The sequence below is a fragment of the Caretta caretta genome, chromosome 9 (assembly GCF_965140235.1).
Source record: "Caretta caretta isolate rCarCar2 chromosome 9, rCarCar1.hap1, whole genome shotgun sequence".
NCBI classification, from domain to species: Eukaryota; Metazoa; Chordata; order Testudines; family Cheloniidae; genus Caretta; species Caretta caretta.
Window position 1 is genome coordinate 14,733,872 of NC_134214.1, and position 25,777 is coordinate 14,759,648.

Below are 25,777 nucleotides of genomic sequence, written 5' to 3' on the forward strand. Positions count from 1 at the left end.
CATCATTGATATACAATGCTACTCCACCACCTTTACCTTTATTTCGGTCTTTCCTAAACAGCACATACCCTTCAATACCTGTAGTCCAGTCATGACCACTATTCCACCATGTTTCTGTTATCCCTATATCATCTGGTTTCACTTCCTGCACCAGTAGCTCTAGTTCCTCCATTTTGTTACCTAAACTCCTCGCATTGGTGTACAAACATCTTAATTTTTGCTGTTTGGCCTCACTCACATTCTTTACCTGATAAGGCACGGACATTTTACAGCCAGTATGTCCTATTAGACTGGTATCCACACTGCCCTTCCTCCCTATGTCCACTCTCCTACCCACGGCTGTATCCTTTCTTACTTTGTTTTCTTCCCTCTCAATGCTAAAATCCAGCATGGAGATTACCTGGACATCTCCCAACCATCTCCCCCAAATTCCTAGTTTAAAGCTCTCTTAATCAGTTGTGCCAGCCTCCATCCTAGAAGTCTATTTCCTTCCCTACTCAGATGAAGTCCATCCCAAGAGAACTGTCCTCTGTGCATGAATGCCTCCCAGTGGCCATACATCCCAAAGCCCTCCTTATAGCACCACTGCCTAAGCCATCTGTTGATAGTCGTAATCTTGTCACACCTTTGTTGCCCTTCTCTAGGAACAGGCAGAATCCCACTGAAGATCACCTGAGCCTCGATTTCCTTAAGCGTCTTCCCCAACCTGGCATAGTCTCCCTTGATACATTCCAGCAAGAATCTACTGGTATCATTTGTTCCCACATGAAGGATGATCAGTGGATTCTATCCTGCTCCCTTTAGGATCCTTTTCAACCTTAGGTCCACAACACATATCTTAGCACATGGAAGACAGCATACCCTTCTATTCTCTGGATCAGCTCTGGTTACAGGCCTGTCTATTCTTCTCAGTAAGGAGTCCCCGATCATGTAGACCTGCCTTTTCCTGGTGATGGTGCGATTCTCCAGTCTACCCCCTGTTCCCTCTGGCTGCAAGTTCTTTCCATTCCTATTCTCCCTTGTAATCCTCTTCAACCCATTCTGTATCTTCCTGGGGCTCTTATTTGGTGTAATCTCCATTGACTCTTCCCCTTTTCCTATAGGACTAGGCACTCTTCTCTTCTTCCTTGCCCTTCCACCTTCAGTGACCAGCTGCTGAGCCCCTTCTTCATTTTCCAACTCTGCAAACCTGTTCTTGAGCTCTATTTCTCCTTCACTAGCCCGTCTTTTCCTCTGCCTGGTTCTCTTAGTCACATGCTTCCACTATTTTCTTCACCCAGCATTCTCCCCTCAGAATTCTTCAGTCCTGCTTCCATCTGCAAGTCTGAGCTTTTCCCTTCAGCCGCCTCATGTCTTTGCTCCATAATCCGCTCGAACCCCCTTCTAAACTCAGTCAGACTTTCCACCTGCATCTCCAATCCTCGGATCTTTTCTTCCATCAGCTCTATCAGATGGCACTTCATGCAGACGAAACTCTTTCCAGGTACCCGCTCCAGGATCATGTACATACCGCAGCTTCCACATCCAGTCATCTTCATTGTGTCTTCCACTACATGGGTCAGTCCCACTGCTGCCTCTGTATCTGTCATAGCCTTCCCACCTAAATCCTGTTAATCTGGGAAACACAAACCACACCAAAACACCAGCACCCACAGCAAAAACAAACCCCAAACAAGCACCGCAATACAAACTCCCTTTGCAAACTCCCACTCAAACTCCCCTGTTTACAGCTCTGTTTGCTGGCTTCTGTGCCGCTGCCTGACTGGCTGGCTACCTTTATAGGACCCCTACTCAGATGAAAATACACAGAAACACTTTATATTTACCCTCTTTTTGCACTCTAAATAATTACACATTTGGACTGCCTATGCATGCAGTATATGGATTCTCAGAGTCCCAAAATATGTTTTGCCTTTACCTCAGCAAAAACCAAACAGTAAATCAGTAATGAGTTTGAAGAGTTAACAAACAGATGGCTTACACCTTCCCACCCAAGCACAGCCAAAGGATCTACAAAGACTCAAGCATCTGCCCACACTGATCTGACTGCAGGGTTAGGGTGGTGGTCCTAACTCATGACTCCCATTGAAGCCATTAGAAATTTTGACTGAGTAAAAGCAACAAGGTTGGCTCATCCATTATGCATTAACTTGATTATTGTCAATCTAAATATAGAGTTTAAAATGAAACCACTCTATGGAGAGACTGGGCCAGAAGAGGGAATCAAGGAGAAAGTTAACGAATGTGCAATGTCATTTGTCCATGCTAAGAGTTTTAACTGATGCAACCCATTTTCATATTTCTAGAATTGTCTCAGCTTTGATGAGACATCAGTTTTAAAGGATACTGCAGATTTCTTTTCAGTCAAACAAAACCAACACAGTTTATCATAAAGTTATGGTGCAATGTGCCAACTCAACCTCATAATTTATCAATTTTCTCCTACTAGTCAAATGTTCAAAAGGTGGCAACACATTTTCTAGAGAAAAAAATCAGGGAAACAAAGATACAGATCCTTCAACCCCTGGCAGACAAATGGCAGAACAGTAACAGAAACAGGAGGTGGTTTAAACCCAAAGGTTGATTTCATAATGATGGGAGCAATGTAAAATTTTATAGGAATATGAATAATATATCTTCTGATTCTTCACTTCATGAATCCTTTGAAGATTTCTCTTGCTGCTGATCAAGCATTGCTTGACAGCTAACTCCAGGAAAAATTAGATTAATAGATTCTAAGACCAGAAAGGATCATTGTGTTCTTCTAGCCTGACTTCCTGTATAAACACAGGCCACAGAACATGAATTAACTTAACTTCTATTTGAACAAGAGCACCTCTTTCAGAAAATGATCAAATCCTTATTTAAAAATTTCCAGTGATGGTGAATCCATACAACATCTGGTAAAAAGAACAGGAGTACTTGTGGCACCTTAGAGACTAACAAATTTATTTGAGCATAAGCTTTCGTGGGTATGCATCCAATGAAGTGGGCTGTAGCCCATGAAAGCTTATGCTCAAATAAATTTGTTAGTCTCTAAGGTGCCACAAGTACTCCTGTTCTTTTTGTAGATACAAACTAACACGGCTGCTACTCTGAAACATTTGGTAAGTTGTTCCAATGGTTGTAAACTCCCACTGTAAAAAATAGGATCCTTGTTTCTAGTCTGAATTTGTCTGGCTTCACTTTCAGCCTTTTTTTTATAGATAGACTGAAGAGCCCTTTATCAAAGTTTTGTTCCCCATGTAGGTACTTACAGATTGTAATCAAGTCATCCCTCAACCTTCTCTTTGTTAAGATAAACAGACTGAGCTCCATCTCTACAAACATATTTTCTAGTTTTTAATCCTTTTAAGAGGTGCCATATTGATTTAATATTGTTCCAATATTTTATGTATTAAATATTGATTTAATATATAAAACCAGTTTCTTAATAAAAATGTAATATGATAGCAAGTCAAATGTCTTACAGAAGTCTAAGTACATTATGTCAACACTATTACCTTTATCAACCATTCAAAAAAATATCAAGTTAGTTTGATAGGTTCTATTTTCCATAAAACCATGCTGATTGGCATTAATTGTATTACCCTCCTTTAACTCTTGATTAATTGAGTTCCATATCAGCCATTCATTATTTTGCCTTGAATCATTATCAGGCTGGCAGGCCTCTAATTACTCCAGTTGTCCCTTTTAAAATATTGACATTAGTTTTCTTCCAGTCTTCTGGAACTTTCAGCATCCCAAGAGTTACTGAAAATCATCATTAACTGGCTCTTGCTCCTTGACCAGCTCTTTTAAAACTTTGGGATGCAATTTATCCATATCTTCTGATTTAAAAATGTCTAACTGTAGTATATGGTGTTTAACATCCTCATGAGTTACTATTGGAATGGCAAGTGTATCGTCATCACTACATAATTTGTCTTTTTCTCAAATACCAAAAGAATAAATATTTATTCAAGACTTCTTCCTTTTCTTCCTTTTCCACTGAATGCATCTGATGAAGTGAGCTATAGCTCATGAAAGCTTACGCTCAAATAAATTTATTAGTCTCTAAGGTGCCACAAGTACTCCTTTCCTTTTCTGCAGTAATTCTGTGACCAACTCTGCTTTATCTGTCAATATGATATAGAAATATACGTTTCATCTCAATGCCTTCATCAAGGTCAAAATGTTTTTTTCCCCATTAAACATATTGCCAGACTCCATAAATATACTGACGTGTTACATCATAGTAAGAATTTAGGGCTTAATTCTACTACCTTAAAGTTAATGGGTATTTTTCCAATGACTTGGATTAGTATAGAATAAGCTCATACTTAGAAGACACTGGCAAATTTTAAAAAGTGACTTACATATTAACAGCTGTAAGCACTATGTGATATTCCTAGAAATATATGAAACCATAATTCAGGGGTAGATCTGGTGCATATATTTTTTTAATTAAGGAATAATATTTTGTTCCAATCCATCCCTGGCTGGGATGATTTAGTTGGGGATTGGTCCTGCCTTGAGCAGGGGGTTGGACTAGATGACCTCCTGAGGTCCCTTCCAACCCTGATATTCTATGATTCTATGATTTACACAGTGGATAAAGCTGAATTAAATAAATTTAAAATTCATTTTTTCTTTTAAAAAATAAACCTATTTAAAATCAAATGTGAAATGATAAGCTATTTTAAGGCATGAACTTAAATAAATCAAATACAATCCTTTTACATTAACTAAAAGTAATATTTAATCAATACATGTTTTCTAGAAAAGTTTTTAAAGAAAGTGAAACTACTGAACTAGTGGAAGATACCGATTAAGCACTTGTAACCAGAGAGTTTGCTGAAGTGCTAAACCAGCTTTTGACAGCAATAGCCTCCTCCGCAGAGAAAATATTTTCTTCATTTTATTTTTGTTCAATGATTAGTTCATTCAAAATTGAGAAACTGATTGGGAATTGAAAAAGCAGAAGCTTATTTTCCTCTTCCAATCTATGAATTAAAAGGAGGTGTGAGAGGATGATCTCTACTAGGTTTCAGAGTAACAGCCGTGTTAGTCTGTATTCGCAAAAAGAAAAGGAGGACTTGTGGCACCTTAGAGACTAACCAATTTATTTGAGCATAAGCTTTCGTGAGCTACAGCTCACTTTATCGGATGCATACTGTGGAAACTGCAGAAGATCTTTTAATACACACAAAGCATGAAAAAATACCTCCCCCCACCCCACTCTCCTGCTAGTAATAGCTTATCTAAAGTGATCACTCTCCTTACAATGTGTATGATAATCAAGTTGGGCCATTTCCAGCACAAATCCAGGTTTTCTCCCCCCCCCCACCCAACCCACTCTCCTGTTGGTAATAGCTTGGTAATCTCTATTAGTTCTACAATCTTGAAGGTCATGGTGACCAGTAATAAACAGTTCAATTCATTAACTATAGATAACACTTCCTTTGTTTAATAAATCAGTTAGTTTTAAATGCAAAACATGTTTTGATAAACTTAGGGTTTTTTCCTTATGTTTTCTGCACATTTAAAATGGTATTTATTAGTTAAAACTATTATAAAATGCTGTTTTATGTATTTTTAATTGAATTCCAATTTCCATCCAAATGCAGCTTGGCACAAATTACAAATACAAAATTTAATAATCTAATAAATAAGAAATGTGGCAATAACAATAACTAATAGAAGAATGTGAAAATTAAGAATTTGAATAAATGTATATTAAGCCATATAATTGCTTAAATAAGTGTATATAGATATAGTGCAGGGGTGGCCAACCTGTGGCTCCGGAGCCACATGCGGCTCTTCAGAAGTTAATATGCGGCTCCTTGTCTAGGCACCGACTCTGGGGCTGGAACTACAGGTGCCAACTTTCCAATGTGCTGGGGGGAGCTCGCTGCTCAACCCCTGTCTCTGCCATGGGCTCAGCCCCCACTCCACTCCTTCCTTCCCCCTCCCCTGAGCCTGCCATGCCCTCGCTCCTCCCCCCTCCCCCGACCTATTACTGTGGCTCTTTGGCAATGTACACTGGTAAATTCTAGCTCCTTCTCAGGCTCAGGTTGGCCACCCCTGATATAGTGTATCTGCCTCATTAGCAAAAAGGAGTACCAAATTCAGTGGAAAGACCATATTTTGTTGCAAATGAACATTTTAATGTTACCAAACTATGAGAACCAACCTTTCCTTTAGCTTCCTTAAATAAAAAGTAAAAATGCAAAACAAGATTAAAATTGATTATTTTAAACCAAGGTTTCCTGCTTGCTGACTTAAATCATGATTAAAATCAATGATTTAAATTATTTGGATTTAAATCTATCCCCTCATCTCCCACCTGTCTCTGGGGAGGTAGTAAACAGATGAGTAGCTTCTTACTCCTTACTACCCAGACCCAAAGTCTGCATAGCCAATGTAGGGGCGCAAGAGGGATTTTTACTCACTTGTGCAGGTGTAACGTCTTAACATGGCCAATAGTGAAGGTAATTATGGTTGGAAGAATCACTGAAATTAATCAATTTAATCAGAACAAGAAATCTCTTCAGGATGAGGGATGGGAGATAAGGGGAGGGCGAGGACAAGAAAAAGAAAGTTATTATAAAGGAATTTATTGGAATACTATGAGTGTAATTTTAGCAATGGGAATTAATATGGACTTTTATTATCATGTAGTCAGCAAATTAATTCTAGTTACAAAATCATTTTCATGATCAGAAAATCTTTTTCACTGTCTTCATTGTTGTCTGGTATTTTATATCAATTCACATCTTAGATTGGTATGGTTTTAATGATTGCATAATGCTTTCTTTCAATACTTTGTTCATGCCACTTCAAAGTACTGTCTCTTTAAATTAGTCACAGTAATGAAACTTGCAATTTTTCCTGAATCTGTACTTTGACTTTGATGAAGGCTTTGATCTGAAACATGTATGTTCTCCGTTTCTTCCCCGCCCCGGTATTTTGCCACCAACCAGTGCTTTTTTTTAATGGCATGAAATAATGCATTTAGAATTTTATAGTGCACTGAACCACTGATGGTCTCCTGACTACCAGTGCTGACCCAGGTGGACTCTTAATGGTCTAAAGATCAAAGTGCAGTATACCCATCAATTCGTATTACAGCCTTCGTTTATTACTCTCTTAACCTTTCATTTGTACCTGATGTACTTTAAACAGCATAAAAAACATATAACAAAAATGGTAGAGAAAATCCTATTTCAATGAGAAATTTTTATTGCTTTACTTACAATAGTATTACCAGCATCTTGCTTGTCTTGAAGCTTCCTTCCACTATTAAAACTACTAATGAATTCTTTCTGCAAAATGAGCAGTTTAATAGACAAAACAAATTTGGGGAAAAAACACTTCAATTTGTTCATTTGATCCTTCCTGTCAACATCTCACTTAAAGCAAGTGTATAATCACTGGTGGAAACACTTTACAGAGTAATGCAGAGTTTATTACCAAAGTTGTTTTACCCTCTCTAGTCTTTTTAATCTTGTATGATTTTATAGAGAACAAAAGACAGATTTATGAAGAAAATGCAATGAAAGGTCCCAGACGCATGTAAACAGTCTCTCTTGGGGGAAAACAAAACAAAGCTATTTATCAGTTGTCATCTCAGAGAGCAATACCCAAAGATGTCTTTAAAACAACCTTCTAGACTCTGCAAGTTGTTAAGCATGAGACATTTAACCTGCTTTTTGTGACTACTTTAGCTCAAAATGTTGCGCTATTGACACCTACATCCGATGAAGTGAGCTGTAGCTCACGAAAGCTTATGCTCAAATAAATTGGTTAGTCTCTAAGGTGCCACAAGTACTCCTTTTCTTTTGCACCTACTTAGAAGGAACTATTAAAAGGACCTTCAATCCACTTGACACATGTCAATTGCAGAATGCTATTAACGGTAATTGGCAATTTACATTTTTCCTCATATGCTGCATTAAGTTCCATGTTCAACTTGCACCAGGTATGTTGGTAAGGTTTTCGAATTTTACTAATGTAGTTAAACTGATGAATTCATCCATGGTGTAGGTAGCTTTTAGTTAAGAAACCTGTGTTCACCAAAATGATTTTTTTTTAGTACGTGCCAAGAGATATGAAAAATGCATGGTCAGGAGAGGCACAGTGTTGTGCAAAAGGAAAGTTCAGGTGAGTGGGAGCAAGTGGAAGAGAAACCTGTGCATGATGAAAACAAGGACAAAATTGAGATATAATATCAGTCTTACTTAGTAGTTTTAATATAGGAAATTGGCAAATAACTCAAGCAGACCCAGATTTCATTGGCACAAGTGCAGACTGTTACTTGTCCCTTTGTCAGTGTGGAAATTAGGAAGAAAAGAGAGTGCTAATTGCCTCCAGCCCCCTGGAACTCTCCTGAATTCAACAGTCTGTGAACATAAACCACCCTCCAGAGCTGTCAGGGGAGGGGACAGAGCCATTCTCTCTCCTCCCCTACACCAGCTTCCACAGCTGGTTCACTCTCAAGTGATGCAGTGGGGATGTTTCCTCTCCATGCCTGGAAGCTTGGGGAAGGATGGTGTCTCTTTTCATTCATGGAATTTCATTTCTATGGGAATCACAATAGTATCTCCCATACCTTAATGAATTTTATCCTTACTACACCCCTGTCAGGTAGAAAAGTATTATCCCCAATTCATGGAGGAGAAAGCTTAGGTCCACACAGATTTATCTATTAAAGTAAAAGATAAAAAAAATAGGAAGTTTGTGGCATCCCGTTAACCAAACTTCCCCCTGGAAAGAAAATGTACCAGTCTACTCCAACTTCTATTCTACAAACGGTCTTCATCACATTACAACCTCTCAACGCTATTTGTTGGGGATATTTGGTGGTGGTTAGTAGTTTGGTGTGCTAGTTATGAATAATGGCAATAATGGTCTATTAACCTTAAACCATTTCCCCAAAACTACTCATTGCACCAGATCTACTCAAAATTCACCTCTCTGCCAGTTTTTGTGTAGAGAGACTTTTTTAAAAAAAAGTAAGCTGTGAACAGAAGAAGTTTGGCTGACATGGATGAAAGTCAGACAGAGATCAAACACTTTCTATTAAACATTTATGAAAAGAAACCAAACCAAAAAAAACCCCCAACTATGTGGAAAATTCAGGGGTCTACAGAAACTAACACACACTGTAATTTTATACAGAAAGATCGCCTATGCAGAGGGGGAAAAAAAGCAGGAATTTATAACCTATTTTAAACCCATTTCAGAATGCAGACAAATACAGAGTCATGACCATCACCTCCTTAATATTTTTTTTATAAATAAAACTACAAATGTTGAATCTAGGGAATATTGCAAATACTGAGTAACTTTATCCGTCTTGGGAACCCTGGATATGCACAGGTAACATCTTCTTTTCTGAAACTGAACTTTGAAAGCATAACTCCTGTCTACACAGTGGGTGAAATACTAGAGCAAAGGGTGGACTGCTAGCACAGTCCTTATCTTTCTTTTTCCATTAAAAAGACAAACTATGGAATAGTAAACAGTTTCCAGTTGAAGTTTTTAAGACAAACCTACGAAGCTAATGAGTAAGACACCAACATGTGTGTGAGCCACAATTAACAATGACAGCTAGACAGATGGCAGGTAAAATGGGTACACAACTCTAAAGGGGGTACAAGCTCAAGAAGCATTATAAGGAAGTGTTTTAAAATACAAATAAAAGTGGAGAGGAAAGTCCATAGTCTTTATTTCTATATAACCTGCCCTTTTGCATCCACCATAAACTCTTCATAGTTAAGGGTTATAGAAAGTCAGAGAGGATTTTTTTAAAAGGCATATAATAAAGTCCCTTATTATAAGAGCATTAAGACACTCCTGGGTGTTACTTACAGGATCATTAGTATGGTTCTTTGGTAGCTGAAAGTACACAGCCTTTGGCCTCATGCCTCACAACACACACGAGGCATGCATTCATGGCTCCATAAAGGATGCCCTATTGTGTCCCATTGCCTTAATAAAACTTCAGTGCTGAGCTGTTTTCAGTTGTGCTGTGATATTTCAGTTTATTAGTACCAAAGCCAGAGGATTTTAGGCTTGCTCCATGCTGATCACTGTCAATAGGTAGAAGTCATGGGTGTCAGGAATCAGGGCCTACAACAGAGCCGGTCTCCGGGCAATGTAACAAGTGCAGATGGCCTGCCACAGGTTGCCTGATTGGTTGAGTCAGCAGCCTGAATCTTAACTTACACAAGGTTTGTTGGTAAGCAGTTCAGTGGCTGCTCAAAGCATTTGCCCATGGCTGCAATAGTTTCTGTGCCAGCTTGTTCCCAGCCCTGCTCCTGCCTTCGCTCACTCTAGGTAACCTGAGTCCTGGCCCTTGGCTCCAATTCCTCACTTCAGATTTTGGCTCTGACCCTTGGTTCTGGAGCCTCTGGCTCCTGGCTCCGAATCCAGACTACTGACTCCTGCTCCAACCACAAGGACCAAATGCCCACACCCTGGTCACTGACACAGATAAACCATTTTTTCTGCAAGTACTGTCTGAAACAAGCATTTCAGAAACTGAGGTTAAAACCTGTCCACTGTCCATGGTTAAAGACAATGGGGCGATTTGTACAAGTGATCACCAGTGTGTGCAAGGGGAGCACAGTCTAGATAAGGAGAACAGTAAATTGCCTAGGAATGTGTCTGGCTTTCATTTTTTATTGAAAGCACTAGACTGTACATGGCATTCTGCCTATCCAAGTATTTCCCACCTCTAGCTCTTTCACAGCTGCACTTCAGCTTAAAATCTCCCCCCGGCCCTACCCCACCCACCCCCACAATTCCCCTGTATACTTGCAGTAATGTAAAATCTCTTCCTGTAAATATTCGTGAAAGGTTTGTGAAGAGATGGAAGAAATTCTAATGAATATGGAAAGACTTCAGGAAGCCAAACTGCCCATAGATGATGAAAACATACAGCAGGAAAAATGATTTTCAGTATAAGTGGAACTTCTGCATACGAAGTGAATTGTTCTGAACAAGACTGCTTGCTCACCATTTTTGTTTATTATTATTTTCTCTCTCAGGATCCCTGACACATAGAGAATCAAAAACTACTTCAGTCTGCAAGTACGAATTCCAGTGACTCAGCAAGCATGCTTGCTTCTCATTCTGAGCAATACTAAACTCTTGAGAAAAGTCTGAAACATGAGGAAGATCCACCAAATTCATTTGCATGAGAAATTATTGTTAATATACATTGCACTTGCCATCATGCCTTGCAGTGAAGGCATCACAAATATTTAATCAAACCTCACAATACTGCTGTAAGGTAGCAATTATTTTCCTCTACATCCTTGAAGGAGAATGCAGCATCTTATCATGGTATGTTGGTCTTATTGGTGCACTCAGACCAAAACCAAACAGCAGAATCCTGTATTTTACTGCTGAGCTTTAAAATGCAGGGTTTGACCCAATAGCTACTTCTTGTTCCCACAGTGTTGTACCCACAACCTTTGTCTTCAGGTCTGCCTTTTTTTTTTCTTCAAATTGTAAACTCTTCCAAAAGGGTCTGTCTTTCTGGAACATTTAAAGAGCACTGAGCACACAGTGGGCACTACCATAAATAATAATAATGGGGTAAGTTAGAGAACTAGACGTTAGCCTTAATTCATAATTCCCTGTTTCCTTTTTATGCTCAGCTTTAAAGAAAGAAAAGAAAAGAAGTTCCTATATGGTTTTGTCTAAAACTGTATTTAGCTTGCTAATGTGTACAGCACAAGAGATGTTTACGATGCTCCAAAGGTGGTGATATATTTACATAATAAGCAATGTTTTAAAGACAATTTTCAAAATACATTACAGGGACTTTCAAAAAATGCATATCATTTACCCTTTAGGCTACAATAGCTCCTTTGGTGCTCTAACATGTCTGTTGTGTAATTATGCATTCAGGGACATTTTTCACCAAAAAGTATTATTTATATGACAGGATTTCGAAGGGTGCAAGTTAAGAAACTGCCATGTCAGAATCTGAAGTCTTCTGTTTATTCTCAGTTGGAGTGTAATGCAAATTGCTACATTATACTGTGCAATTTTCTATGCTGGCCCACTAAAGCATATATTTACACAGGGACCACACATCAAATCAGAGAAATAATTTAGGGCCCTCGTTTGCCCTTATTGCTGTCAAGAGAGTTTTGCATCCTGAAATCTTGTAAATCTACTGTGCATATGGCTCTTTGGAGGCATTAAAGGTACTGCTACACGCTATAATATAGAGCTGCTGTTAGACACAGAAATATATTATGAAGTATTGTGGCAAGGAAGTATCATATCAGTCTGTAGGATGGAGCTGCTACTTATATATGCTAGCAGCTCTACATGTGCAAAACATAGAATTTAGTCATTTTTATACAGTTAGAAATTAGCATGCACAATGGCAGCAGAGTTTAGAATGGTAATGCCCACAGACCATCAATTATCATGTTGTTACTGAATGCAACTATAGTATGTAGGAGTAATTTCAATTAAGCCTTAGAAAACCAGACACTCCATTTCTATACTGTATAATTATATATTGGGCCTTATTCTCATCACACAGTGGTGTAAATCAGAAGTCAGTGGAGATACACCAGTGAAAGAGAAGTGTAAGTGGAGAGCCAGACCCACTTCGACTGCAAAAGCAGCTCACAGGTACTAGCCTAGATTTTGGGCTGTACTGCATTTACTCAATGCCATTCTGCAGTGACCACACAGCCAGCATAGCCAGATGCAGGAAGATTATGCCAATGTAGAGAGGTCCTATAGTGGTGTTGTCATAAATATAAAGGGAAGGGTAATCACCTTTAAAATCCCTCCTGGCCAGAGGAAAAATCCTTTCACCTGTAAAGGGTTAAGAAGCTAAAGGTAACCTCGCTGGCACCTGACCAAAATGACCAATGAGGAGACAAGATACTTTCAAAAGCTGGGAGGAGGGAGAAAAAACAAAGGGTCTGTGTCTGTCTGTGTGATGCTTTTGCCGGGGACAGAACAGGAATGGAGTCTTAGAACTTAGTAAGTAATCTAGCTAGGTATGTGTTAGATTATGATTTCTTTAAATGGCTGAGAAAATAGCTGTGCTGAATAGAATGAATATTCTTGTCTGTGTGTCTTTTTTGTAACTTAAGGTTTTGCCTAGAGGGATTCTCTATGTTTTGAATCTATTTACCCTGTAAGGTATTTACCATCCTGATTTTACAGAGGTGATTCTTTTTTACTTCTATTAAAAGTCTTCTTGTAAGAAAACTGAATGCTTTTTCATTGTTCTTAAGTTCCAAGGGTTTGGGTCTGTGGTCATCTATGCAAATTGGTGAGGATTTTTACCAAACCTTCCCAAGGAAGTGGGGTGCAAGGGTTGGGAGGACTTTTGGGGGGAAACGATGATTTTTGGGGGGAAACGATCCAAACGATGCTTTCCTAATAAAAATAAACCCAGATAAATGTTTGGTGGTGGCAGTGGAAGTCCAAGGGCAAAGGGTAAAATAGTTTGTACCTTGGGGAAGTTTTAACCTAAGCTGGTAAAAGTAAGCTTAGGAGGTTTTCATGCAGGTCCCCACATCTGTACCGTAGAGTTCAGAGTGGGGAAGGAACCTTGACAGGTGTACAGACAGCATAAGAGATCTTAATTTACCTCCATCCCTCTGCCTAGGGAAAGTGGATGTGATTCTGGCTGGGAACACTGGCAACCAGCATAAGTTAGAAGGGTTTAGGTTGCAGTCTCTTATAGACTTGGGGACAAGCCTGGCCTCATTGAACCCACCTTTACACCACAGCTGCCTGCACCCCAACAATGCAGCTATGGATCTGGGTCATTATGATTGCCAGTATAATACAATTTATTCTGCATAAAAGACCAAACAATGGTGAAAAAAAGTAGTTTTCTCAGACACTGTATTGAGGAGCATGATTGTTACTAGATGCAGCTAGATGAGGATTGCAAGTTAACAAAAATGTGCAGGAGTTGGGCAAAAGTAACGGTTTAGGGAGTCAGAGATCCTGTTTTGGTGTCTGCTCTATGGGAAGCAGAATGCCTGGTTTTTTTTGCCCTCAGTGCATGCTTCCTCCTGCATATTTTGCAGACAAAATTATCAGGCTGAACTTTAATAAACTCCCAAAGATAAATTTGTTTTTTGGCAAAACTGAGATACATTTATTACATGATTAAATATTGATCAAGAGAATTTCTTACCAAAGAGTAATTTCTCTCTACAGGAGTGACAAAAATGCTTTTGTGCCAAAATGAGTAATTTTAAAGGTATGTTGTTTTTCCAGTTTTAATAAAAGAGAGAGTCCAATGAAAAATGTTGTGGAAAAGTTACTATTTAAAATGTCCTTGTACTAGGCTAGAGCTCTATGCGTTAGCAGCAAACAATAGTGTCATCATGCCCTAAAAATAGAAAAGCAAGAGTTATCTATCTAAACAAATGGATAATGTCAATTTGGTGTGCCAGAAAATGCACAGATAGAAAAGAAACGGTTCATTTTATATGCGCACTGTAAATTCAGGGTGCCCATTTCATAAATATCTTGCCTGCTGTGCACTGCAGTTGACCCTTTAAACATACCAAGTCAATAACCTATTGTTTACTATAAGTCCATTTTGTCATTTTGACGGTACAGATTGAAGCATGGCAATCTTCTCGTCTCTCTCTGCTTCACTGCATACATGATTCTTTTTGGCTAACCTCACAAAAAGCCACTTAAATGTCATGAATTACAGCAGGTCTGAGATCTGAATGTTAATCCTATTAACTGACCTAGGAAATTAGGACATTGTAAATCTTGGTGAGTAGTGGCTGGGCTTCATATGATCTGGGTTATCCTGAGGTCACTTGTTAAATTAAAGAAAGAGGTGACTCAAATGCTTGCACAATTGTAAGCAAGCCTAATCAGGGTATCATAAATGCATTGATATAGGAAATAGATGAATGCTGTCAGAGGACCTTGATATTTTTGTAAACATTTACCACTACTATCTATGAGAATGAAACTACTTACTTTGCATGCTTCAGGTGATTCAGACAGCATTGATGCCCCAAGACTGATGGGATCAAGTATGGCAGGCAACCTGTACTGATTACATAACATGTAGCATAATGTAATCCCACAAAGCCGTTAAAGTGCCACAGAGTAACTACTAGGTATTGGGAAAAATTTAGAAGCTTCAATATGCAGTTGTTAAGGCCCCCCAAAAGGGGTTGTGAGTTGCATTTCCTCTATCTGTTCTTACATTCAGGAATATTAAATGAATGATTTTCTACTGCAGCATTTTAATTTTTGCTATTAATTCTCCCCTCTTTACTTTCACTTTTTAATGTACTTTTAATTAGGCAATAATATATAATCTTCCATTCATTTATCATCTTTACTCAAATGGGGAGTGGGAGGAAACACAGAAGGCAGCTCACCAGAGAACCAGTGGTGGCACAGCAGAAAGAGACTAAAAATGCCATCTCTTGATAGTATCTTTAAAGGTTCATAAAAAGATAATGGATGTGCCTGTCACTCTGATGCTAATGATTAACATTTTCTGAAGTTTTACTAGATATTAAACTATGAACTATAAAAGAATTCCACTGTATGACAAATAGAGGAAAACATTGTTTTTTTTTATAATCACAGTTATGTCTGTTTGATGTCTAACTACTGAGTCTGCTTATGCAACTCTCACTCGTACTAAGCAGTACTTGTTGCCATGAGTAGTTCCATTGACTATTCATAGACTCAGAGTTTAAGGCCAGAAGGGACAATTAGATCATCTAGTCTGATCTCCTGTACGTCACAGGCCATTAATTTTCACCCAGTTATTGCTGCATTGAGCCATTAACTTGTGTTTGACCGAAGCATAACTTGTATTTTGACTCAGGTTCAAGGGATTACTTTCATGAGTAAGAAGATAAAAACCAGGGTGAACGTCATTCCGGAACTCGATGGCACACCCTGGGGATGTGATGCACGCACACTTCAAACGTCAGTACAAGTCCTGGTTTTGTCAACGGTGGAGTAGCATGCACCAGTTTGGTGCAACAGCTCCCACACTCATCTTTGTTGACGCCGAAATCAATGCCACATTCAGGATCTTTAGTGGCTCTCTCAAATCAATGCCAATACTGTGCCTCCCAGTTTTGGTGGACATCCTGCCAGCCAGCATCAGACGAGACGCTGCTGTGGTGTGGGAATACAGTAAGATCCTGGCCACTCTGGACATGCTTACCTGATACACCAAGATCTCAACGTACTGCTACTCTCCCGACTCAAATCCAGGAATCCTTTCTGGATCCATGTATCAACACTACAGGCCAATGGAAAGGACTCCAGCACTCACTGGCTTGAATCGTGGACTGCTTGTGATGCACCAAACAAAGACCTGATTAAAGAGCCAATGAAAGAAGTCCCGGGATTCTGCCTTCCCTGTAGGCAGTGGACTGTACTCAACCGTATTCAGACAATGCACGGAAGGTGTGGATATTTCTTCCACAAATGGGGGAAAAAAGTCAAAGACTCACCAGGTTGTGACTGTGGTGAGGTACAAATCATGTGACACATCACAGACAACTGCTGCATTCAGGAGGGAGATCCACCTAGCTACCCCAGAAGCATTAGAATGGCTTTCAAGTCTTATGATTCAGTTATAATCCCAAACCAATGCTTTTCAAATGCCGTACGAAAGAAGAAGCTTAAAGGTTGCAAGAGTGCACTATTACTACAATATTTGCTACATTTTTATAAATGGTTTAGTGATTTAAGAGCCAGATTTTCAAAAGGCCCTTGACTTTTGACGGGATTTTCTAAGCAGGTTAGGTACCTAATACAATTGATTTGAAAAACAATTGGAGTTAGGTACCTACCATGCTTAGATGTTTTTAAAAACCCCTTTATGACTGGTATCTTTAGGCACCTAAATACCTTGAGGATCTGGTCCTTAGGCACTTAACTCCTATTGAGAATTAGGTGCTTAAATACTATGGAAGACGTAGACCTAAGTCACTTTTTCAAAAACAGCACTAAGTTAAAGCACACTAGAGAATATTTAGTGTGCACCAACAAGGCTAACAGGTCAGTTAACATGCAACACATTAGTGCGCTTTACAGATCACACGCCCCATAGTGTGCATTATCCCACACTGTACACAGTCCTAAATCAGTTATATGCTTTTGAAAATGCTACTTAATATGCTCTATTTTGTATATGTTTCTGAAGAAAAAAATTCAATATAGAAGAAATTATTCTATCCACTACATCCAAATACAAAGGAGAGTAGATCACACACAAAAATTAATAATTAACCAAACAAGTATGTCATCAACAGCTTTGTGAGTTAGATTCACACTGAGAAAATGAAGGTCCTATTTGAAAATACTGAGAAAAACCAGGTATCAAATTCTATTTAGAGGGGAAAACACTTTCAGTTAATTAAACTGATGGTGATACTGAATCTAGAAGTTATTTTAAAGCTATTGGAAATACATTTTTAATATTACATATTGTAAACTTAGCGATCAACATTGTAACCCTTAATTCAAATGGATAGCCCTGAATTATGCAAGTCGTCTGTCTGGGGAAATCCGGGGTCTATTGAAGCCAATGGGCATGTACTCATGTGGGTCACGGTGAGCAAATAACACACAGCTCTCCAAACAATAAACTACTGCAGTTCGTCTTTAAAACATGCACCATTTGGTGTAGAAGCAATAATGATTTTGCAAAACTAATACATTTTCCAAATGAGAATAAGAATGCAATTTATATTCATTTTATTAGAACATTTGCCACAAAAGTTGGCCTAAAGGCTTTAATTTTCACCAATGGAAGTAGCTTTTTGCTCGAACACATTATATTTTGGTTATTGCTGCATATTCCTACTTGAACAGACTGCTGAAAAGTCAAGGGCTAGACTGAAAAGTTCTTACTTACACTGCTAAGTAGTTACTCATGCAAATAATCCCACTGAACCCTATGGGATAACTTGTACAAGTAACTGCTCACCAATAGGAGTAAGAGGTTTACAGTCTGGTGCTCAATCATTGTTTCAAATGAATAAGGACCAGACTCTGCCACTCCCACTCTCACTGAGAAGCACCTTACTTCTTAAAAATAGTCCCACTGATTTTAATGGGAATATTTGGGGAATAAAATGCTATACAACATGATTTAGGATATCAGAATCTGAACCTAGATTTTTTTAAACCGTGAATTCTAATAGCATGAAGCCCTTTCAACATGTGTCTGTACAGACAGTGCTCTTTTTTTGCCATCTCTAGTGCAGGAAACATGACTCACATTCTTATCTATTTGGTACTGATAGGGACCCAAATGGTGGAATCTACTGTGTAACCATTGCATTTAGCAGGTTGCGTTTATTTCATACTTTTTAAGTTGCTGGATGCTCATCTACCATACAGAAACAGAGAGGAAACTCAAAGCACAACCAATCTGGAAAGCCAGGTGGAACATTACATCTTCACAATATAGTCTTAGTCAGGCAGTATAAATCCTTGAGTGTAGCTGAAAGAGTACGAATTTTAAAAGACCACCTATTCAGTGCTAAAATATATTTTCAAACACAAAGAACCATGACAAGATGAAAAACACAGCACAGTACAGTCAACGAGCACTTTATAAAGAAACAATGGGCCATTCAGAGATTAAATAAAAATAAAGTGCTCCTTGGAATTGAAATACTCAGTCAAACGATATTAACACCCTAACATTCTATATTTGCTGAGTAACCATACAGAAAACTAAGATTTCTAAGAATTGCTCATCATTTTAGCAAGCGTAAAAAGAGTGGGAAAGGGAATTATAGACTGACTTTCACCAGGAGCATAAAAATGAAGATTCTCTGCTTGCCTTCATATCAATATTTGTTTTTATTAGTAATTATCAATATACAAGCCACTTTTCAAGATTCCATATAGAAACAATAATACAGTTCAAGCATATACAATTTAGCACTATTAACAAAAACCTTTACTATCAACAGCAGTTCAATTTACCAAAGTATTTGGCAGTATTGTAGTCCCGGGTCTAATTATAGAGAATACCAGAAATAACAGTATGGTAGATGTTGATTCTTTAAGGACACTCACTGGAAAAAAAGAAGCCTTTTAAACAAACTTCCAAAACAGAATTGCTACATTTGTCCACCAGCTAGGATTACAAAGACCTGAGGTGAAATCGCAGCCTCAGAGTTCAATGGCAAAATTCACATTGACATCAATATGACCAGGATTTCACCTCTGGTGTATAGAATCTGGACTGGGTCCAATAATACTGCTGACTGTATGTCAGAGGTAAAATAGGAACAAAACACAATATTGGGACCAGAGTGTGAAATACTTTAACAAATACCCAGCTTTAAAACTAATTATCAAGGGTACATAGTATTACCATGACATTTCTCTCTCTCTCTTTCATTTTGCTGGATAGCTATAATTTAATTCTGTAAAACATTCTGGGATACAGTTTCTATCAAAGACACTGTATATTACAAAATAAAGATGTATTCTATTTTATCATTTCCACATTGCCACACATTACAAAACATGCTACACAGATTAAGAAATACTTTGGTAACTACAAAGACAGATGAGAGAGATTGGATTGGAGACCTGCATAGAGAATAAGTATTTCTCAACTAATGCCAACCTGTGACTGACCAGAAGTGCCACTTATTAAGAATTTACGTATAGGAATGAAATTGCAGAAAGAGGAAAACTGGTTTAACTAATTAATTGGCATTTCCATTACAACACTGAGTGTCCCGGCTAGTTGACTGGCACAATAAAACAATTCCCAGAAATATGAACTTCTGGAAATTGGTACATGAGGAAATGAAATAATATGCAGGTAGTTCAAGCTAGGCAGACACCAGTAGATAGTGGATATTTAAATTCAGCCCATCTAGATACTATAGCGAAGGGGATCATATAAGTACATAGATAGTTACCACAACCACACTGACTGTAAAACACATCCTAAATGTTCATAGCTTCTGCTAACAATGAATGGATTTTTCTTAATTACTTCTAACTTATTTGCAGGTGATTACAATTTCTGTCAAAATAGCTACCATGAAAAATATTTTAAACAGACCACAATACATTTAATATCAGAGATGCCATGGACACAATGTTGGAAGATTTGGATTCCACTGAACACAATGGGGTAAGGTTAACCCATAGGCATTTCACCCCATACACAGAAACTGTATCAGAAAACAGAAAGGGTGATTGGAGTACCTGTGATTAAAGGTTTAACCGTTTTAATGTAAATTTAGCTGAATATACCACAGAGGAAGGTCAGTGTTTTTAACCTGATTATCAGAGTCAATATCTTGCTAAATATTTAAAAGACTACTGTACAATTACAGAATTTAAGCACACCTACATCTGCTTTCTCAGCAGGGAAAACTGCTATTAGTTATTGCAATATAACCAGGAGGATCTCATTTATCAGCATATTTCTCTCTCTGTGTGGGTGTATGCACATTGTGGTCTCACACTCTTAGGAGATCTGCTATTTGTTTGTAGCGCCAGTGCAGCAAGATGGAATGTACAAAACTAGAAATCAGAAGTTTCCTGTTCTTACTTTGATCATTACAAATATTTGCTGCAGGCCATGAGAAGAACAGTTTAGCTGTTTCTATGGTAAAGTTTTCATTGGCTTGTGGAGGAAGAACAAAATGGGAAATTTAAACGAGGCCCATCACTAGCTCCAGAGAAAGATTCTCATGAATCATCCTTGCATCCCCCAAGGCAGTTCAGAGATGAGTTGGAATAAAGACTGTCTGAACTATTTTTCCTTTGAATCCCATTAGGATCCTGGGAGGTAAAAAGAGTCCAAGAGCTGTAAAAATAAACTAATGCCTCAGAAGAAAGATGATCATGCAATAGGCATAGGCAAACTCTCTCTCTCTTTTGCTGGCACTGCCAAGGAAGACAGATGGTAAAGCAACCTGATGCAAATCACAAAGCACTGGCCCTTTCTAAATATTTCTTTTCAAATAGAAGGACATGAAAAATAACATTGCGAGTATTTTAGTCATTTCAATATGTTTTTGTAAGTGCCAAGGAGGACTTTTTAACCCATTCTAATCACAAAACAGAGGCTCTTTATTTTCATGTTTCTTTTTTTAAATTAAGAAAAAATAAATAACCTGCCACTACTTCACTTATTTGAGATATACAGCTAAAGTTTTAAATTAACTGACCTCAACATTTAACTTGTCTGCATTTTTGCCCTTTTGCAAGTTGTGTTTATTATAAAGAAAACATAAAACCTTCCTAGTACTTACCACAGGGCTCTCCCTTGAGAGTCTCGGAAGTTCAAGGATATCAGACTTCTCACTTACCATCCCTCACTGGATGAGGCAGATTGCACAGAACGTGCATTTAAACAGAATATAAAGGCCACTAAAGATATAAATGATCTATTTCCATTCAATGGTCCCCAAGTTTCCAATGCAAACAGCTCTTCTTTCCCTCGCCATTAGTTAAAGAAAGATTGTAATGGGCTTTTATTCTGGAGACAGGTTCCACACAAAGGTAAAATTGGGCCAGAAACCTCAGCAAGTTTCTGGTTTGTTTTAAATCTCCCTCTTCATTTTCATCATCTTCTCTTTATTAAATACATTTCAAGTTCAACTGACTACTAACATTTGAGTCAGGCAAGTGGGAGTGTGAGCAGTTTTATTGTCTCAAGCTATGTTCAATGCAGCTTCATAAATTCTCAGAACACATGGGATTCCCTACCCCACTGCAGACCTGCAAATTCCTTCCCCATTAGAGGAGATGATGGCTAGAACTCCATGTAGTTTCACCATCCTCCCAGGAAAAAGCTGTGGGAGAGCAATGTGGCCTCTAGTGAGTTCATCTGCAGTGTTCTATTATTGTTGGCTACATAGTAATCCACATCCAGATCTGTACAGCAACACTCCCCTACCACTAGTGCAGAGTGAGCCCTGGAAAGAGACCACCAAATTATTAGAAACTATTACAAAGTCAGAATGCGAACACAAGGATACCTAAAACTAATCTACAGCATCAATCAGAGAAGATTACAATAAATTTGTGACTTCTTTTGATACACATTTGCAGAAAGTTGTATGTAGGATCCTAAGAGTAATGTAGTGCTGCTTCCTCAAAACTTGTTGATCAAAAATAGATTGCTCGGTATAAACTTCGATCAGTTAGGAATGAGAAATAGGATTTAAGTTAGATGTGTACTCAAGAACTAGTAATTACTCGAATATCAGATGTGCATTATCTCTGCCATGTGTTTCACAAAAAGCAGTCATTCAAAAGTGCTGGACTTGGCGAAGAGCCCAAGGCTCTTAGAAGGTACTGAATAAATAATAAACTGAAAAAGTAAAAATAAGCCGCTCGAGTTTACTGTTGTTAAGAAAAGAAACAAGCTATTTACATAAGTTAAAAGGATCAGCAGCAATATTACCAACTCACAAACAATTCAAAACCCATCTTTATATTGCCCTAAAATGCAGGTGGCTCAAGTTGGGGATTGCAAAACTGTGTCAGGGGCTATGACACCTTTGCCCTTCCCATATTGCTAAATAAGAGGAGACTCTGCCTCTTTCCTGGATAGATCGGAGGGTGTCTCAGTATGGAAAAAGTCGAGAACCACTTCCCCCAAAGCTTTATGTCATGTATTTGTAAAAACATACCAGTGGGTCAAATTCTGCCCTGAGAGTTCTCCTTCCTTCCTCCCCCCCCCCCCACCAATTTAGCTTAATATGTTTACCCGTTTTTAAGTGTTTACATAGCTTAGCTCTGTCAGTGAGGGAGACAGTTTATGTGAGAAACAAGGAGTGAAATCCTGGGGACTGCAAAGACTAATATTTTGCTGGACAGTTGTTCAATGCTAAGTAATATTCTTAAAGAGTATCAATCGAAGTTGGTATCTACTGAATTTATACCAAAAGACCTGTGTTGAGGAATTAAACACTTATTGCATAATAGTACCCGCAGAGATGTTAAAGGAAGAAAAAAATAATGATGCAAGGCAGAGGAGAAAACTGCATACTGTGTAAGTTCTCTTTTTAAGCGCTGACTTGTTGCTGTAGTGCATATATAGTGAAGTACAACAGTCATTTTATATGCAATCAAATGGTATGTTTACTGTATGAAGGGAAGACTGGCAACCTGAAATTTAGTCAGTTTTTGAAAGCAAACTTGAAAGGACAGTCATTTTAAGTATTATAGCAGTCACGAAGTTCTTGTTTCAGTTTTAGTGCTTTTACCGATACAGTTTACAATTAAAAAGAAAAAAGTACTTCTTTCTTCATTGTTGTTGTCTAAAAGACCACACAAACCAGAGGGAGAACCAAGGAATATTTAAGTTTAGTAAGATGTTACTAGCCAGCTACTAGAAGGATCAGTGTTGAAATCTCAGGCTAAAATATAATCATCCATACAAAGTAGTTCATTTTTTGGTACAAAAAACAAGATTTCCAGCATTGCTGTTACAAGTACAGTTTGGAACTAGCAAATAAGTAACAATGCAATCAGACAATGAACATTTATATCACTTGACAGCCTAGTGGACTGGTAATGCAGATAAATGTAAACTGATTCATCAGCGATGAGTGCACTAAAATAAATTAGAAAAACGAAAGTCCATTAAGTGAAAGCTGATACAATATATTGACAACGAAAGTGAATTCAAAATTATTGTACCAACAAGTCAGTGTGTAACTACATTGAAATAAAAGCAAACAAGATAACATGTTGCATTGCCAAAAGAACTGCGGACAAATTAAAGCCAGGGTTGGACACTAAACGAAGAGCTAGATAAGCTTTAAATAGTACTGTTCACTTTATATGTGAAAATGACTGGGTGCAATGTAAAACAATTAAAATTATACCAAGTTTCAAGAATCGAAGTTAGACTACATCAAAACCAAAGGCAGGCAAGAATAGCAAGAAAGTCAAATTCACGGTCTTCCAATTCCCCAGTTTTTAACAAAAAAAGGTAATCGACAGATGGCAGTTACCCAGGAGAGTCAGTAAGAATTAATGAATTCATGAAAAGACTAGGTGCATACTAAACAAAAATTAAATGGGGACTGAGTAAATAACATGACCATGGAATGGAAAACAAAAGCAACACGCTCTGTAACCCCCAGTAGCCTTTTCCTATTGCTAACATACTAAGAATAAAGTTCACTGGCCTTGTTAACTAAACACTTTATTTAGCTGCCAGTTTATCAAACCATTTGGGATATTATATATAGCGTCATGATTCTTTCATAAAATTTCTGGTACACTATTATGCAATATCGATCTATACAATATCGTAGAATCCAATTCAGATTGTATCAATCTATACAATATCCTAGAAACCAATGGGTTTCAAAATACAAATTTTCAGCAGAAAACAATGGAAAAAACAAGTTATTTTGTTGTCTCGAGGTGTCAGCTCTGTCACAGGCTTGCCTATACTGAATGAGTGGCAAAATGTTACTCTAAAAATACTTATGAATGGTTTGTTTGGAGACAACCTCACAACTCTTCCTTATTTAAACCATAAATGTTAGCATACATCATTCATCTAAGTCAAAACAATAGCAGTCCACTCTCCATTCTGACTCTCTTATTCGGTCTAGAAAATGTTGGATGTACTTAACTAGACTGATACGTCCCACTTTAAAACCAAAGGAATCCAGCTACATCAAGAAAGCACAATGTCTTTATAAAAATGACAGTTTAGTATCCCAAAATCTCTTGCTTCTTCAGAGGACAAAAAGCCACGGTGGATCAACAGAACATAAGCATTATTTCAACCATTATTCGGTTTTCCCTTCACAAACCAAAAATCCCCATTTCTGAATTAGCACTTGAATATTATAAATTCATTTTCCCTATGCAGTATGTAAGTCTAATCAACATAATGTTCATAAATAACAGAAAGAGTCAACATGAACTCAACAAATCTGAACATCTGCAGTGTATTTTTATATCATTAAATTGGAAGCAGAATTTCAGGTTATCCGGCATACTAAAGGCAGACATTTTGTTTTGGATCTACAGATAACAAGACTTATTTTGGAAAAAGGCTTTTAAAAACAAAGACAAAAGCAGTTTTCTGAATATATTCTCATTAATAATATGAAGTGCAATGCAGATAGCAGGGATTAATTGAAATCCAAAAGCTTCTTACCAAGTACCCCAAGGCGATAGTTGACTGTGATGACTATCACATTGCCATAACTTGCCAGAACACTGCCATCATATAAATTTCCAGTGCCTTCCATGTAGGATCCTCCATGAATATACACCATCACTGGCTTAGGTCCCCCACTGTCCCGAATGTCTGGAAAAAATATTGAGAAACATTTTATCCCAAGACAGTGGCAAAAAAAGATACATGCAATAATGTGTTTTAGTAAGGTTATTTTTCTTTTTCAGCATATGTCTCTCAAGCAACATGTATTAATTACTGGGCTGGGAGAGGGCACAAGTGTTTGTTTCCACACTTCATGCTTTGAACAGACTAATAAACCAAGAAACGTATGAAAACATATAATTTGGTCACTGAGTTTATTTAAACAGGTGAAATTTTCAACACCACTCATTTGGCCTAATTCTGCCCCCATGGAAGTTGATGGTAAACTGTCCACTGACTTAAGTAGGGGCAGAGTTAAGCCAAAGCTGAACTCTTCTGAAAATCCCACCCTACAGTTTTGTGCACATACTAACATACGTAGCTTGTTATTAAGATGAATTGGATCTGACCCCATATCTAAGTAGGTGAAGTCACGTATTATTT

At 38.0% G+C, this 25,777-nt stretch overlaps 1 protein-coding gene across 13 annotated transcripts in view; it reads right to left on the reverse strand.

Annotated features, from left to right (window-relative positions):
• The window catches only part of NLGN1 (neuroligin 1), a 581,547-nt gene that overhangs the window by 264,660 nt on the left and 291,110 nt on the right, over window positions 1–25,777 (reverse strand). For 12 of the 13 annotated variants that reach the window (XM_048862807.2, XM_048862812.2, XM_048862818.2 and 9 more), the window contains one exon: window positions 25,169–25,321. The exons of the other annotated variant lie outside the window; for it this stretch is intronic. In XM_048862807.2, the coding sequence (XP_048718764.1) occupies window positions 25,169–25,321 (153 nt within the window). The remainder of the gene's footprint in view (window positions 1–25,168; window positions 25,322–25,777) is intronic. 13 annotated transcript variants of the gene reach the window in all.